Source organism: Haplochromis burtoni, unplaced genomic scaffold, assembly GCF_018398535.1.
Source record: "Haplochromis burtoni strain Fernald_Lab_line unplaced genomic scaffold, NCSU_Asbu1 Contig_542, whole genome shotgun sequence".
NCBI lineage: Eukaryota > Metazoa > Chordata > Actinopteri > Cichliformes > Cichlidae > Haplochromis > Haplochromis burtoni.
In genome coordinates this window covers 124,717-138,356 of record NW_024582903.1, presented here as the reverse complement: position 1 = coordinate 138,356, position 13,640 = coordinate 124,717, and the positions used below count along the sequence as shown (strand labels likewise).

At 47.4% G+C, this 13,640-nt stretch overlaps 1 protein-coding gene and 1 long non-coding RNA gene across 2 annotated transcripts in view; one reads left to right on the top strand and one right to left on the bottom strand.

Annotated features, from left to right (window-relative positions):
• Positions 1-4,920: 4,920 nt before the first annotated feature.
• On the bottom strand, positions 4,921-5,578 carry LOC102313438. The gene is made up of 2 exons (XR_317395.2): positions 5,214-5,578; positions 4,921-5,056 (listed from the first exon to the last, which is right to left on the bottom strand). It is a non-coding gene; the product is annotated as an uncharacterized LOC102313438 (long non-coding RNA).
• A 2,691-nt stretch (positions 5,579-8,269) lies between these two features.
• rnpepl1 (arginyl aminopeptidase like 1) overlaps positions 8,270-13,640 on the top strand; it is an 18,080-nt gene continuing 12,709 nt past the window's right edge. Inside the window, exons 1-8 of the mRNA XM_005947846.3 lie at positions 8,270-8,665; positions 9,649-10,180; positions 10,269-10,409; positions 10,507-10,658; positions 11,118-11,234; positions 11,306-11,541; positions 11,721-11,834; positions 11,923-12,035. Coding sequence (XP_005947908.1) covers positions 9,692-10,180; positions 10,269-10,409; positions 10,507-10,658; positions 11,118-11,234; positions 11,306-11,541; positions 11,721-11,834; positions 11,923-12,035 — 1,362 coding nt within the window. The 5' untranslated portion in view covers positions 8,270-8,665; positions 9,649-9,691. The remainder of the gene's footprint in view (positions 8,666-9,648; positions 10,181-10,268; positions 10,410-10,506; positions 10,659-11,117; positions 11,235-11,305; positions 11,542-11,720; positions 11,835-11,922; positions 12,036-13,640) is intronic.

The window sequence follows — 13,640 nt, the reverse complement described above, 5'->3', positions numbered from 1 at the left end:
TATGGATGGTATCGATACCAACGCTAGTATCGGTACTTTGGTTGTATCCATCAAGTTCAGTATGCAGCCCGCTGAACTGTGTTTATTATTCCTTTGGAAAAAATAAACGTCAAACATGAAAAACGTTCCCACCTTTGTGTGCATTACAGACAGGAAAAACCCAAAAACCTGGTTTGAAAACACATGAACAGCTGAAAGGTGTGTTTCATTGTGTTAGCTAATTTTTGTGGAAAGTAACAATTGCAGGGATATAGTGGTGAGAACTGATCTCAAAAGTCACAGCACACGGCTCTCCTCCAGTCAGCTGCTGAGTAACTTTGGATCCACACCAATATATTTGTAGTGTGACACAGAAATACTGTGGATGTTGAGATGTCCATGTTAAATGACAGAAAGGTATACGTGTTCAAATAGCATCAGCTAACAGCAATGTTCCCTCTAAGCTGTGCGTGTCCGCCATTGCGCACAGAAAAAGATCTACCCTAAATTGAAATCAAAATTAAAACTTTAACAATCCTGTTCTGCAGTGTTAGTCAGTAAGTGACTGGCTGCTCCCGTATGGGATCAGAACGATGCCACCTTATCCCAAAGTCCAGCCAATGATGCGATTCACATTCGTATATATGTCTGTGAAGGTTCTCAGTCATCCAGGTCATCGTAGTCTAAGGAGGTTGGAAAGAAAAGCGTCTGGACTTCTTTAAGTTGCTTGAAGACGTTTCACCTCTCATCCGAGAAGCTTCTTCAGTTCTAAGGTCAAATGGTGGAGAGTCCCAGATTTAAGCTCTGTGGGAGTAACAAAAGGACAAAGGGACCCCCTGATGATCCTCTAACTAATCAAGTCAAGTCAAGTCAACTTTATTGTCAATTCTGCCACATGTACAGGACATACAGAGAATAGAAACTACGTTACTCTCAATCCCTAGATAAAAAAGCAAATGAACATTTAAATATAAGAGTGATTAAAAAATGCAGGTAAAATAATTAAAAAGTAAAAATTTAAATAATATAAATAAATCACATGAGCCAAGGTGTGAAAACTACCTACGAAGCCTCAAAGCGAGACCCCACAAGCAGCTACAAAAAGAAAGTTATAGCTTGCCTTCAAGACCTTGAGAAGGACAAAATCATCGACCACGTAACATATACACTGCCTATTACCAAGAAGGGATGCCCATCACCCTGCATTTATGGACTTCCTAAGCACCTCCCAACAATGAGAAAAATCGAAAGCCGGTCCCACTCAGACCCTAAATCAATGCTGCATGCTATGCATATTCGCACACTCGGAGCCACTTAACAACATTGGCTAAAAACACCTTGCGTACCACTCTATGCACGCCTCTCGAGCGGGAATCTCCACCCCACAAACTTTTAAACCACATCCAAGAACTCCACCGACTTCACCGACAAGGTCCAGAAACTTACCCTGGATCCAGATGAAACCATGGTGTCCTTTGATGTAGTCTCTCTCTTCACTTGCATACCCACCACGGAGGCCGTGGAGACTGTCAGAAAACGACTACAAGAAGACAGCTCCTTGGAGGACAGGACCAACTTCACACCCGATCAGATCTGCACACTGTTAGACCTCTGCCTCACCACTACATACTTTCAAATACAACGAAGGCTTCTACAGACAAAAACATGGCTGTGCCATGGGCTCCCCCGTGTCACCTATTGTAGCCAACCTTTACATGGAGGAAGTGGAAAGGAAGGCTCTTGGCTCTTTCAAAGGAAGAGTACCCAGCCACTGGTACAGATATGTAGGACGACACCTGGGTCAAAATCAAGACACAAGAAGTGGAATCCTTCACTGCGCACATTAACGCTGTGGATAAAAACATCAAGTTCACCAGGGAAGACACAAAGGACGACTGTTTGCCTTTCCTGGACTGCTGCCGTGCACATTGAAGAGAACGGCAACCTCAACATCGAAGTTTACCGGAAGCCCACACACACGGACCAGTACCTCCTCTTTGACTCCCATCACCCTCTGGAACACAAACTTGGAGTAATAGGACCCTACACCACCGGGCAGAACATGTTCCCTCTAAGCCTGAAGGAGAAAAAGAAGGAACACACACATGTAAAGGAAGCACTCAAAACGTGCGGCTATCCTAAATGGGCGTTCTTAAAGTCAGCAAAGAGGCACAGAAAAGAAGACCAGACACCAGCGAGGGAGGATAAGAAGGACAGACGCAACAACATTGTCATCCCCTATGTAGCCGGTGTATCAGAAAAACTCAGGAGAGTTTTCTCCAAGCATGACATCCCGGTGTATTTCAGACCCAGCAACACACTCAGACAAGAAACTGGTTCACCCGAAAGACAAAACGCCAAAACACAGACTTAACAATGTGGTGTATGCTGTACAGTGCAGCGAGGAATGCCCAGACCTCTACATTGGAGAGACCAAACAGCCACTTCACAAGCGCATGGCACAACATCAGAAGAGCCACCTCCACAGGACAAGACTCAGCAGTCCATCTGCATCTAAAGGTCAAAGGTCACTCTTTCGAGGATGCCAATGTTCACATTTTGGACAGAGAGGACAGATGGTTTGAAAGAGGAGTGAAAGAAGCATCTATGTCCACTGTGAGCGACCATCTTTGAACAGAGGCGGGGTTTATGACACCAACTCTCTGCCATCTATAATCCAGTTTTGAGATCCCTTCCCAGACGCCTTAACGCCCACTCACATCCTGGGCCATCTGACCTCAGGAAATCCATGATAAGGTGGGGCCAGGTTTCACAATGAACTCACCCGAAACTCTGGCTGATTGGGACCCACACCCAGTTTCACACCTTGGCTCAGGCGATTAGAGGATCATCAGGGGGTCCTTTTGTCCCTCTGTGGGGGGAAACTCCCACTAGGTTTATATCTGGGACTCTCCACCATTTGACCTTAGAACTGAAGAAGCTTCTCGGATGAGAGGTGAAACGTCTTCAAGCAACTTAAAGAAGTCCATTGGAGATGTGAGCAGGACAGACGGAACAATTGACGGAAAAAGTGTGGACTTTATACCAGTTTTTAAATTGTGTTGATCGGCCACGTTGGGCGATCGTGGCCTTGTAGTTCGTCTTGTAATCGGAAGGTTGCCGGTTCGAGCCCCGGCTTAGGGCCTAGTAAAGCGCTATATAAATACGGCCATTACGTAAAACCAGAGTTATGATAAAATATCTGCAATGTTTGTTTTTCTTCCTGAATACTGTCGTTGTTTATATTTACTGCGAGGAAGAAACGGTAAAAACGGCGTTTTATAAGGAAAACGCTCGAAAGCCTGTGAGCAAAAACAAAAACAAACCTCCCCCCACCTTTCCTATTGGTGGAAAAATGTACCATGTGGACCAATCAAAAAATGATATGGCAACATGGCATTTAGTTTAGGGAGGGGGAAGTTCTAAGAGTGATGGCGTGTTTTGAGATGTGAGAGATTTGTGACGTTCAGTGCAAATCTTATGTAGTCAGTGTGTAGTGAGTGTGTAGTCAATAGTTGTGTTGTTGTGTGTCAGAATAATGAGGCGCCTGCTGAGTGTTACAGGTGTTACAGCTGTGACACATCTGCTGCTGTCAGGCCTGCAGGTATCAGGCTGTTGTTCTCCTTCATCTCATAGTGGACAGAAATTATTTGTGGAGCGGCACAAATAATTTGTGTGGCATCAGATTTGATGCAGAACAGCTGATTGTTCTGTGAATAGTTTGAAATGTTTGTTTAAAAACACCTTGGCTGCATTTTTAGGTAAAAGCTGCAAAACACTTTGTTTGCATAACTCAGTTACTTTTTTGAAGAAGTAACTACATAATTAATTGGCCAACATTGGTCATTATTTACTGTATTTTGCAGACAGAGTTACAGACTCTCTCCCAGACCACAGACTCAGAATACAAGTCAGAGCTTTATTTAAAAAATAAAAAAAAGAAAGTTGTGTTTTCAAAATTGGAGTTGAAGTTATTTTTACTTCCAATAGTGTTAACATGCTGCACAGGTCATGAACAAGGTTTTTGTTATGGTTTCTTTTTATGTTTGCTTATCCTGTATTCTCTTCTACGTTTAGTAATGGAGAGTGCTTATAACCCCGTTTTGATGTTAAACCTTTTTCATTCAACCAGAACAAACATGTCCGTCATACAAAACCAGAGCCAACATGGTAAATAAACGTGCCATTTAACTGCAATAGCATAGACTGTATGAAGAGAACAAAAAGTGATTCATATATCAAAATGACTTTGTTCAGAAGTTTCTGTCTGTTTTGATGTCCCTGAGGTGTCTGATCCTTCAGCCTGGTCTGTGTCCCGCAAAAGCTCCAGAGACCGTCCACAGGAAGCACAAAAAGGAGTGAAGAGGCTGAAGCTAACGCCACAAAACGGGCAAAACATTTTCCAGCTATTTTTAGTGCAGCGAGCACCTTCAGGGTAACAACGAAGCGCAATGAGGAGTTACTTTCTCGACGTTTGTTGACATCCCGCGTTTAGCTGCTGCTTATTCTTCTGCCGCTAATTTAAAGGCACTTTACTGCCACCTGCTGGGCTGGAGTGTGGACCATGACGGTTTTAAGGTCTGGATATTTTCTTAAGAAAATCCCCGTGACATTTAAAAATCTGAACATCATTATCTCACCCATACTCTTTTGTAAAATCTCTTCAAACATTAACTGAACACTACTTCTCTGAAAAGCCCTCGCTTAGCTGACTACAAATCACTTTTCCATACTACAAATATGGAGTAAGCCTAATCGTTGAGTCACTTCCGGTATTTCAGACAATCCCTTTCTGTCAAGAGCCACTTGTTAATTTGTTGCAGACTTGTTAAAATGTTTTCGGAAATGTTATTTTGTTGTTGATGTTTTAAATGTGATTTGCACTTCCCAGCCACCGTAGTATTTTTCCCTGGTTTTACTACCACACTGGGGCACATGTTCACCCTCACATGGAAGAAGTAATCTGATTGGCATGGTGGTATGTAGCATGTAGTTTGAAGCAGGGATTTCGTAGTGCCCCATGTGTAGCGCTGGAATCCAGTCAGGATGTGTTTCATCCATTTCATAGGCTGGTTTGCTGCAATAATGAAAAACAATTAGCAACTCTATAAATAGAACATTTATCTACAAAATCACTCATTAGGATGTTTGTTCTAATTTGCTATGACCTCAGAGCGCATTGAAAATAAAACTAATAGGCTATAAAGAGTAATATGAACTTATTTGGATCTTACCTGAATGAAAATGTCTGTAGCACCAATAGATATCTGGGGATGGTAGCGAACTGGATATCAGCCGTCTCACAGCTGCTATCCAGGCTAGACGCCTTCTTTTGGTAACACCCGATACATGAGCTCCCTCGTGATGCTTCCAGGTGGGGAAAGAGTAAAAAGAGAGCCCGTTTTCCAGCTTATTCCCTTCCCGATCGTCCGATCTAACAACTGACAACACAGCAAGGACGAACCATTACTGATGCTTGCACTCCTCTAGCCCTTTGTTTGGCCTGCTAAAATGGCGCCTCGGTGGTCACGCCCTCTCCAAAGCCCTGGGAGACAGTTGGTGTGGTAAGCCCCGCCCTCTATTCAAAGATGGTCGTTCACAGTGGACATAGGCTGTGTCCCAATCCAGCGACCGCACGCTTCTGCTAAATGGGTCAAACTGGGCAGAAAGTAACAAACACATAACATCCTTATAGAATATGATGTAACACTATAGATCAACTTAGCTCAGAATATATAAAGCATATAAACAGTTACAGCAATATGATGCAACAAACACAGCAGCTACTGATCCAAAATACTCAAAGCTTCATAGAACTGGAACCAACATTTATTTTAGCTCCATTCTGCTGCTGATACAGACTTTAGGTTTCTGAACATTAAACTTGTTGCTGCCTTTCATAGTGTGTAACTTGAAGGCCCTGAGTACTTGATCTCCCACACTGAAAACACTGGGATGATCACATTATTTGAACATTACCTAATAAGACTGATTCAGCACAGACAGTTATGTTAAACTTTCCTAGCAGTCCTTCACAAACAGGGAACAGTCTGTCTATTCTCTCCATCTGTCAGCTGCTGCTGGCTCTTCCTCCTCCTCTTCCTCACACACTGCTGAGTTTGTCCTGGTGGATCATCAGGGCTGCAAAGCCTCACAGATGATGTGCAGCAGTGGGTCCCTCAGTCTGTCCTCACTCTGGACACTTGCAGTCGTCACACATGGAAATCAAATGTGTGATAAGCTGCAGGATTCAAACACAAGTGTAACTTATAAACACATGTTCATACTTTTATTCCACAATCAGAGAGAAAGAAACAGAGAGAGAGTGCAGGACAGACAGACAGGTGACAGTCTCAGGTGTACACACTGCTACACAACAGCACAGAGAAGCAGGATTTAGTGTTTGTGTTATTACGAGTGTAAACAAGAAGAGTTCCCAGATGGTGCAGTGGACACATGTGTGACTGCTGTGATTAAAGCATCTTTCTTTCAGCTTAACGAGTGAACCGTCAGCTCGTTCAAACACACGTTAAAGTCGTTTGGCTCGACACCACCGAACAGAGGCAGCAATATAACACAGCTAACATTAACAGTGCAGTGGATCCTGCTTGTGCCGTGATATTCAGGACTGCAAACCGAGCAGCATCACTGACTTTCAGCCTGTTGTGTTTGTGGATATATGACTGACTTTAATTATCCATAAATCATCACATTCTCTGTAAGATTAAGGTCGACTATTGAACGGCGTATATTTTAAAGTAAAGGCTTTAAAACCAAGTTAGTACAAACATCACTAATGTCACATAACTTTGCCGAAATGTGGCCAACAGTAATGTTTTAATGTTCTTCATTATTAAACATTTGCACATAAATAAGTGACATAATATTCAGTACTTACTTTTGAAAGTTTACTCTTCGGCCGCTCCGCTTCAGGCATCCATCGTTTTTTTCCGAACAAATTATCCACACCCACCACCGCGCTATGAATTGTGGGATATATGGGACCACGAAGTCTACACCGGACCACACTTCAAATTTGGGGACATGAACGGTACATTTGTTGACTGCATTTGGAGTACACTTTGAATTGGGACACCCTTCGTCGCGTCGCTGTGACATAATCGGTCTCCAAATGCGTGCGGTCACTGGATTGGGACACAGCCATAGATGCTTCTTTCACTCCTCGTTCAAACCGTCTGTCTTCCAGTTCAACATGTGGACACTGGCGTCCTCAAAGACTGACCTTTGACCTTTAGATGCAGATGAACAGCTGAGTCCTGTTGAGGTGGCTGTTTGGTGTCTCCAGTGTACAGCTCTGAGCTGTCCTTGCTGCACAGCTACACTACGTTTTTTAGTTTGTGTCTGCATGTGTGGCTGGGTCTGAAGGACACTGGGACGTCGTGGTGGCGAAGACTCCTGAGTCTGCCTTCCACAGGGTGGAGGTACTGCTCTGTGTGTGGGAGCTTCAATGTTAATGTTTCCATTCTCCTCAGTGTGCACAGAACACTCCAGAAAACCACGATCCTTCCACTGAGCTGATGTGTTGGCTGGTAAATGGATGAATAGACTGATACGTTGATGGGTGGATGAATGGTTGAATCGATGGATCCTCTGTGGAGGTCGTCAAGAGCACCAGATTCCTTGGTGTCCAGCTGGTGGAGAACCTCTCCTGGTTAACACCAGCTCCATAACTAAGAAGGCCCAGCAGTGTCTCTACTTCCAGTGGAAGCTGAGGAAAGCCCATCTCCCTCCATCCATTCTCACCACCGTCTACAGAGAGACTATCGAGAGCGTCCTGAGCAGCTGCATCACTGTCTGGATGGTAACGGCACCGTATCGGATCACAATGCTCTACAACTGTTAGTGAGAGCAGCTGAGAGGCTGGAGCCTCTCTTCCCTCCATCAGACACCTGTCACACCTGCTGCATCTGCGGAAAGAGGTACCGGAGCATCCGGGCCCTCACTGCCAGACTGAGGAACAGGTTCTTCCCCCAGAACATCAGACTCCTGAACACACACACACACACACACACACACACACACACACACACACACACACACACACACACACACACACACACACACACACCTTATTACATCAAGTTACCTTTTGCACAACCCACTGTCATTGTTGCACTTTTCTTTTGCACTGTTTTTTGTTTTGTTTGTTGCAGTTTTTGCACACTTTGCACGTTATGTAGTGCTGTGTTGATTGTGTGTCACATGGAGCATCGTGGTCGTGGAACGAATCAATAGACTGATACGTTGATGGGTGGATGAACAGGTAACTGGATGGAGCCGCCCTCTCGCTCCGTGTACCCGCCTCCACAGCGCCACTCATCGGCCTGCATAAACTTTTTTCCCGCTGTTGTTACTTCCTGTTTAGTCCGGAGCGGAGCCTCGACTGTCCCCCGGGTCTCCGCCGGTGTCCTCTGCCTCTTTGTGTCCGTGTGTGGCCGCTCGGTCTCGGACTCACAGCTCACCTCCAGCCTCCGTCGACCCTCCGGGAGGACGCGGGTTCGGTGTCCGGGACTGCGGGTAGGAGCCGGGCTGAGCTCTCCCGGGGAGCCGGTGTCCGCCTGGTTCTTCCGCCGTGCGGTCCCGATGGATTTTACTTAAATGTGTCCCCGTGAAGCCGCAACAGTGCGCCGTGCTAATGCGCTGATTAGCCGGCTCTGCTAACCAGGTCAGTTCAACGCGCTGACCTTAAAGTGCTGTTTTCACTCACTTCGAGCTAAAGCTGCTAACTTCCAGCGCTGCTAGCCGCCACTGTAACTCCTCCGAGTCCCTAAAACTGCGCTTTAAACTGGGCTTTGAGAGTCTCCCGGGTGTCGGAGCTCTTTCGGGTCTCTGACTTAATTGGACTTGTTGTTTATATGAAGTTTAACTCCGGTTTAACAAGTAGGGCTGTTAAACACTGCCTGTCAGTGTTTGCTAAGTTTGATTAAATGTTGTTTAAATGGACTAAGAGCCAAAGTTTACTCGTGAAACAGTTCCTTAAATCTAAGAGAAGCAGGCAGAAGGTCAGCCCACGCTCAGCGAAGCCTTTATTCGGCTTTATTTTCAGTCTTCAGCGGACTGACTATTAAATTCAATGTTGTGTGATTGAGGTTTTGAATGGGGTGGGCCGGGGCTGACCAGTAAAGCTGGGTTTAGATGTGGATTAAAAGTTTTCATTTGGCCCTAAACTGTTTATAAAATGTTAAAATGATTTAAAAATACAAACTTCAGGGTTTATCGAGGATCCAGGGACACACAGGATGAGTTTTCACCGGGGGCTTAATGTCCTGTTAGGCGTAAAATTAGACGTTTCTTTAACGAGGTTTTGAATGGAGTTTTGACGCTAAGCCTCTTGTTGTGTTAAAGTTACTTATTTGGGCTAAACTGGGCTACGCATCAAGTCCTGAGTTCAACTGGGTTAGTACCTGAGTTGTGTACTGGGTTCACTGGTGGGTGTCAGTTTACTGTGGTTAGGATTAGACTCTGGATTGGATCATGTGCTTTTTAATTGGACTAAAACTGTGAGTTAAAGGTAGTTTTGGGGAAACTGTGTTAAACTGGGGTGCTGTTGGCATCGGTACTGGGTGTTGAGCGTTGAGGCGGGCCTGGTGGGTTTCTGCTCTGTGTTCCCGACCCTCACAGGTGTGTTCTTGTTCGTGTCTCATGCAGTTGGTTCCGGTCTAAGCAGGTTTGGTCCCAGCTTTAGCTCACCATGGCAGAGCTCCACCAGGCGCCCACCTCGCTGTGCTGCTGCCGTAAATCCCTGCCGGACTCCGGGGGCCGGTGCTCCGGGGACTTGGCCCGGCCCTCTGTGGGCCTGGGTCTGGAATCCCAACGTTGCCCCCTGGTGGATGTGGCGTCCGCATCGAACTTCAGGAGCTTCCAGCTGTGTCACTTCCACCTGGACCTGCGGCTGAACTTTGCAGTGAAGGAGATGAGCGGCTGGCTGGTTCTGGACCTGGTTCCGGTGCAGCCGGGGGTCTGTTCCCTGATCCTGGACTCCCACCCTTCTTTATTGATCCACTCCATAGACTGTAAGGTGCCGGGGGCCGGGCAGCAGGAGCCCGTGTCCCTCACGTACCGCGTGGACCCGTTCACCGACTACGGCTCGTCGCTCAGCATCAGCCTGCCGACCGCGGCGGTGAAACCAGGCCGGGCGGTCCAGATCACGGTCCGCTACACCACCACGGACGGGCCGGCGGTAAGGAGACGACACGGCGTCTGTACAGCGTGAGCATGCTGAAGGTGACCACAGCGTGACCCGTGTGTGTGTGTGTGTGTGTCTGCAGATCTGGTGGCTGGACTCGGAGCTCACCTGCGGTCAGGTTCGTCCTCTGGTCTTCACTCAGGGTCACTCAGTGTGTAACCGCTCCTTCTTCCCCTGCTTCGACACGCCAGCCGTCAAGAGCACGTACACCGCCACGGTCCGGGTGAGTCACACGGAGCCCAGGTAACATCAGAGCGGTGACAGAAGGCGTTTCCTTAAACACCTGCACTCACGCCGTTTCTGCTCGTCCTCCTCGGCAGGTCCCGGATGGCGTGACGGTCCTCATGAGTGCGTCTCGGAGTTCATACTCCAAACAGGACCGCGTCTTCCAGTTCTCCATGGAGTTTCCTGTACCCTCCTACCTGGTGGCGCTGGTGGCCGGCGAGCTGCAGCACGTAGACGTCGGGCCGAGGTCGCTCCGCGTAAAATAACGTTTTCATTATTTATCAAAATGAGTCCAAATATTGTTTCGATGTAAAATATTTCGATGTGTTTGCCGACGAGTGAGTTTGAAACATGTTACAGTAAAAATGATTTTAGGCAAACAAACAGATCATTTTTCATATTCCTGATGTTAAATCGGGGGGGGGGGCACTCCAGGCCTCGGTGTCCTGCAGGGGTCACCCTGGGTCACACCTGAGTCACACGACGAGCTCATCACCAGGCGTCTGGGAACGTTTTCATTTAGTCGTTTAAATCAGCTGATTCGTCTAAAACCTGCAGCACTCGGAGGCTCGAGTTATTCAAATAATGTAAAGCAGTTAAAATCAGTATGAAAGATAAACGTGAGCTAAAGGTCAAAGATGATCATAAACAAAATATTTACATCTGTGCAGAAACACATTTTGACCTTCGGCCAATCTTCTTTCAGGAGTCGTGTGTGGGCGGAGCCTTGCCTGTTGTCCTGCGCGGTGAAGAAGCTAGGGGGCAGCGTGGAGCGCTGGCTGGGCGTCGCCGAGGACCTGTTTGGACCTTACCTGTGGGGCAGGTGAGCCTCTAAGTTTCTGACCAAACTTTCTTTAAAACATCCTCGGCGACGCTGACACGGCTCGTCCTCAGGTGCGACATCGTCTTCCTCCCTCCCTCCTTCCCCATCGTTGCCATGGAGAACCCCTGCCTCACGTTCATCATCGCCTCCATCCTGGAGAGCAGCGAGTTCCTGCTGATTGACGTCATCCACGAGATCGCCCACGGCTGGTTCGGCAACGCCGTCACCAACGCCACCTGGGAGGAGATGTGGCTGAGCGAAGGCCTGGCGACGTACGCCCAGCGAAGGATCACCACGGAGGCCTACGGTAACGCTGCGTTCACCGTTTCAGAATTTACGTTTTTGTTGGCGAGATTTTAAAACATTTTCAGTTTTACGTGTTTGAACCTGAAGTCACGAACAGCTGATTATTGATTTTTAAAGTAAACACGACTTCAGCCTCAGTCCACATACTTTTGGTCACCTCGGGTTACCTGTCGCCCTCAGGTGAGCCGTTCACCTGCCTGGAGACTGTTGTGCGATTGGACGCCCTCCACAGACAGCTGCGTCTCCTTGGAGACAGCAACCCCGTGAGCAGGCTGCAGGTCAAGTTTGAGTCAGGTGACCCCCACCCACACACACACGCACACAGATGGAGGTGTGGTGTCCACTCGCACAGGTGAGATGACATCACTGTGACCTGTTCCAGGTGTGAACCCCAGCACGCTGATGAACCTGTTCACCTACGAGAAAGGTTTCTGCTTCGTGTCGTATCTGTCGGAGATCAGCGGAGACGTGAGACGCTTCGACTGTTTCCTCAGGGTCAGCGCACACACACACACACAGTGACACACACGGTGACACACACACACAGTGACACACACACTGACATACACACTGACATACACACACAGTGACACACACAGTGACACACACACTGACATACACACGGTGACACACACACACAGTGACACACACACTGACATACACACTGACATACACACTGACACACACACTGACATACACACTGACACACACACTGACATACACACTGACATACACACTGACACACACACAGTGACACACACACTGACATACACACAGTGACACACACACTGACATACACACACTGACACACACACTGACATGTCTGCGTGTCTGTCTGCGTGTCTGTCTGCGTGTGTGTGACTGAGTGTGTGTGACTGTGTGTGTGTCACTGTGTGCGTGTGTCTGTGTGTGTGTGTGTGTCGTGTGTGTGTGTGTGTGGTGTGTGTGTGTTGCGTGTGTGTGTGTGTGTGTCTGTGTGTGTGTGTGTCTGTGTGTGTGTGTCACTGTGTGTGTGTGTGTGTGTGTGTGTGTGTGTAGTGTCAGTGTGTGTGACTGTGTGTGTGTGTCTGTGTGTGTGTGTGCTGTGTGTGTGTGTGTGTGGGTGTGTGTGTGTGTGTGTGTGTCTGTGTGTGTCTGTGTGTGTGACTGTGTGTGTGTAGCTGTGTGTGTAGTGTCACTGTGTCGTATGTCAGTGTGTGTGTCACTGTGTGTGTGTCACTGTGTGTGTCACTGTGTGTGTCACTGTGTGTGTGTCACTGTGTGTGTGTCTGTGTGTGTGTGACTGTGTGTGTGTGCTGTGTGTGTGTGTCTGTGTGTGTGTGTGTGTGTGTGGTACTGTGTGTGTGTGTGTGTGTGTGTCTGTGTGTGTGTGTGTGTGTGTGTGTGTGTGTGAGTATGTGTGTATGTCAGTGTGTGTGTCACTCTGTGTGTGTCTGCTGTGTGTGTGTGTGTGTTGTTGTGTGTGTGTCTGTAGTGTGTGTGTGTGTGTGTGTGTGTGGTTGTGTGTGTGTGTCTGTGTGTGTGTGTGCTGTCGTGTGTGACTCTGTCGTGTGTGTGTCGTGTCTGTGTGTGTGTGTGTGTGTGTGTGTGTGCTGTGTGAGTGTGTGTGTGTGTCACTGTGTGTGTGTCACTGTGTGTGTGTGTCACTGTGTGTGTTGTGTCAGTGTGTGTGTCTGTGTGTGTCACTGTGTGTGTGTCTGTGTGTGTCTGTGTGTGTGTGTGTGTGTGTCTGTGTGTTGTGTCTGTGTTGTGATGTGTGTGTGTGTGTCACTGTGTGTGTGTGTGTGTGTGTGATGTGTGTGTGTCAGTGTGTGTGTCACTGTGTGTGTGTCACTGTGTGTGTGTCACTGTGTGTGTCCTGTGTGTGTGTCATGTGTGTGTGTGCATGTGTGTGTGTCTGTGTGTGTGTGTGTGTGTCTGTGTGTGTGTATGTGTGTGTGTGTGTGTGTGTGGTCTGTGTGTGTCACTGTGTTGTGTGGTACTGTGTGTGTCTGTGTGTGTGTGTGTGTGTGTAGTGTGTGTGTGTCACTGTGTGCGTGATGTGTGTGTGTGTGTCACGTGTGTACGTGTCCTGTGTGTGTGTCACTGTGTGGTGTCACT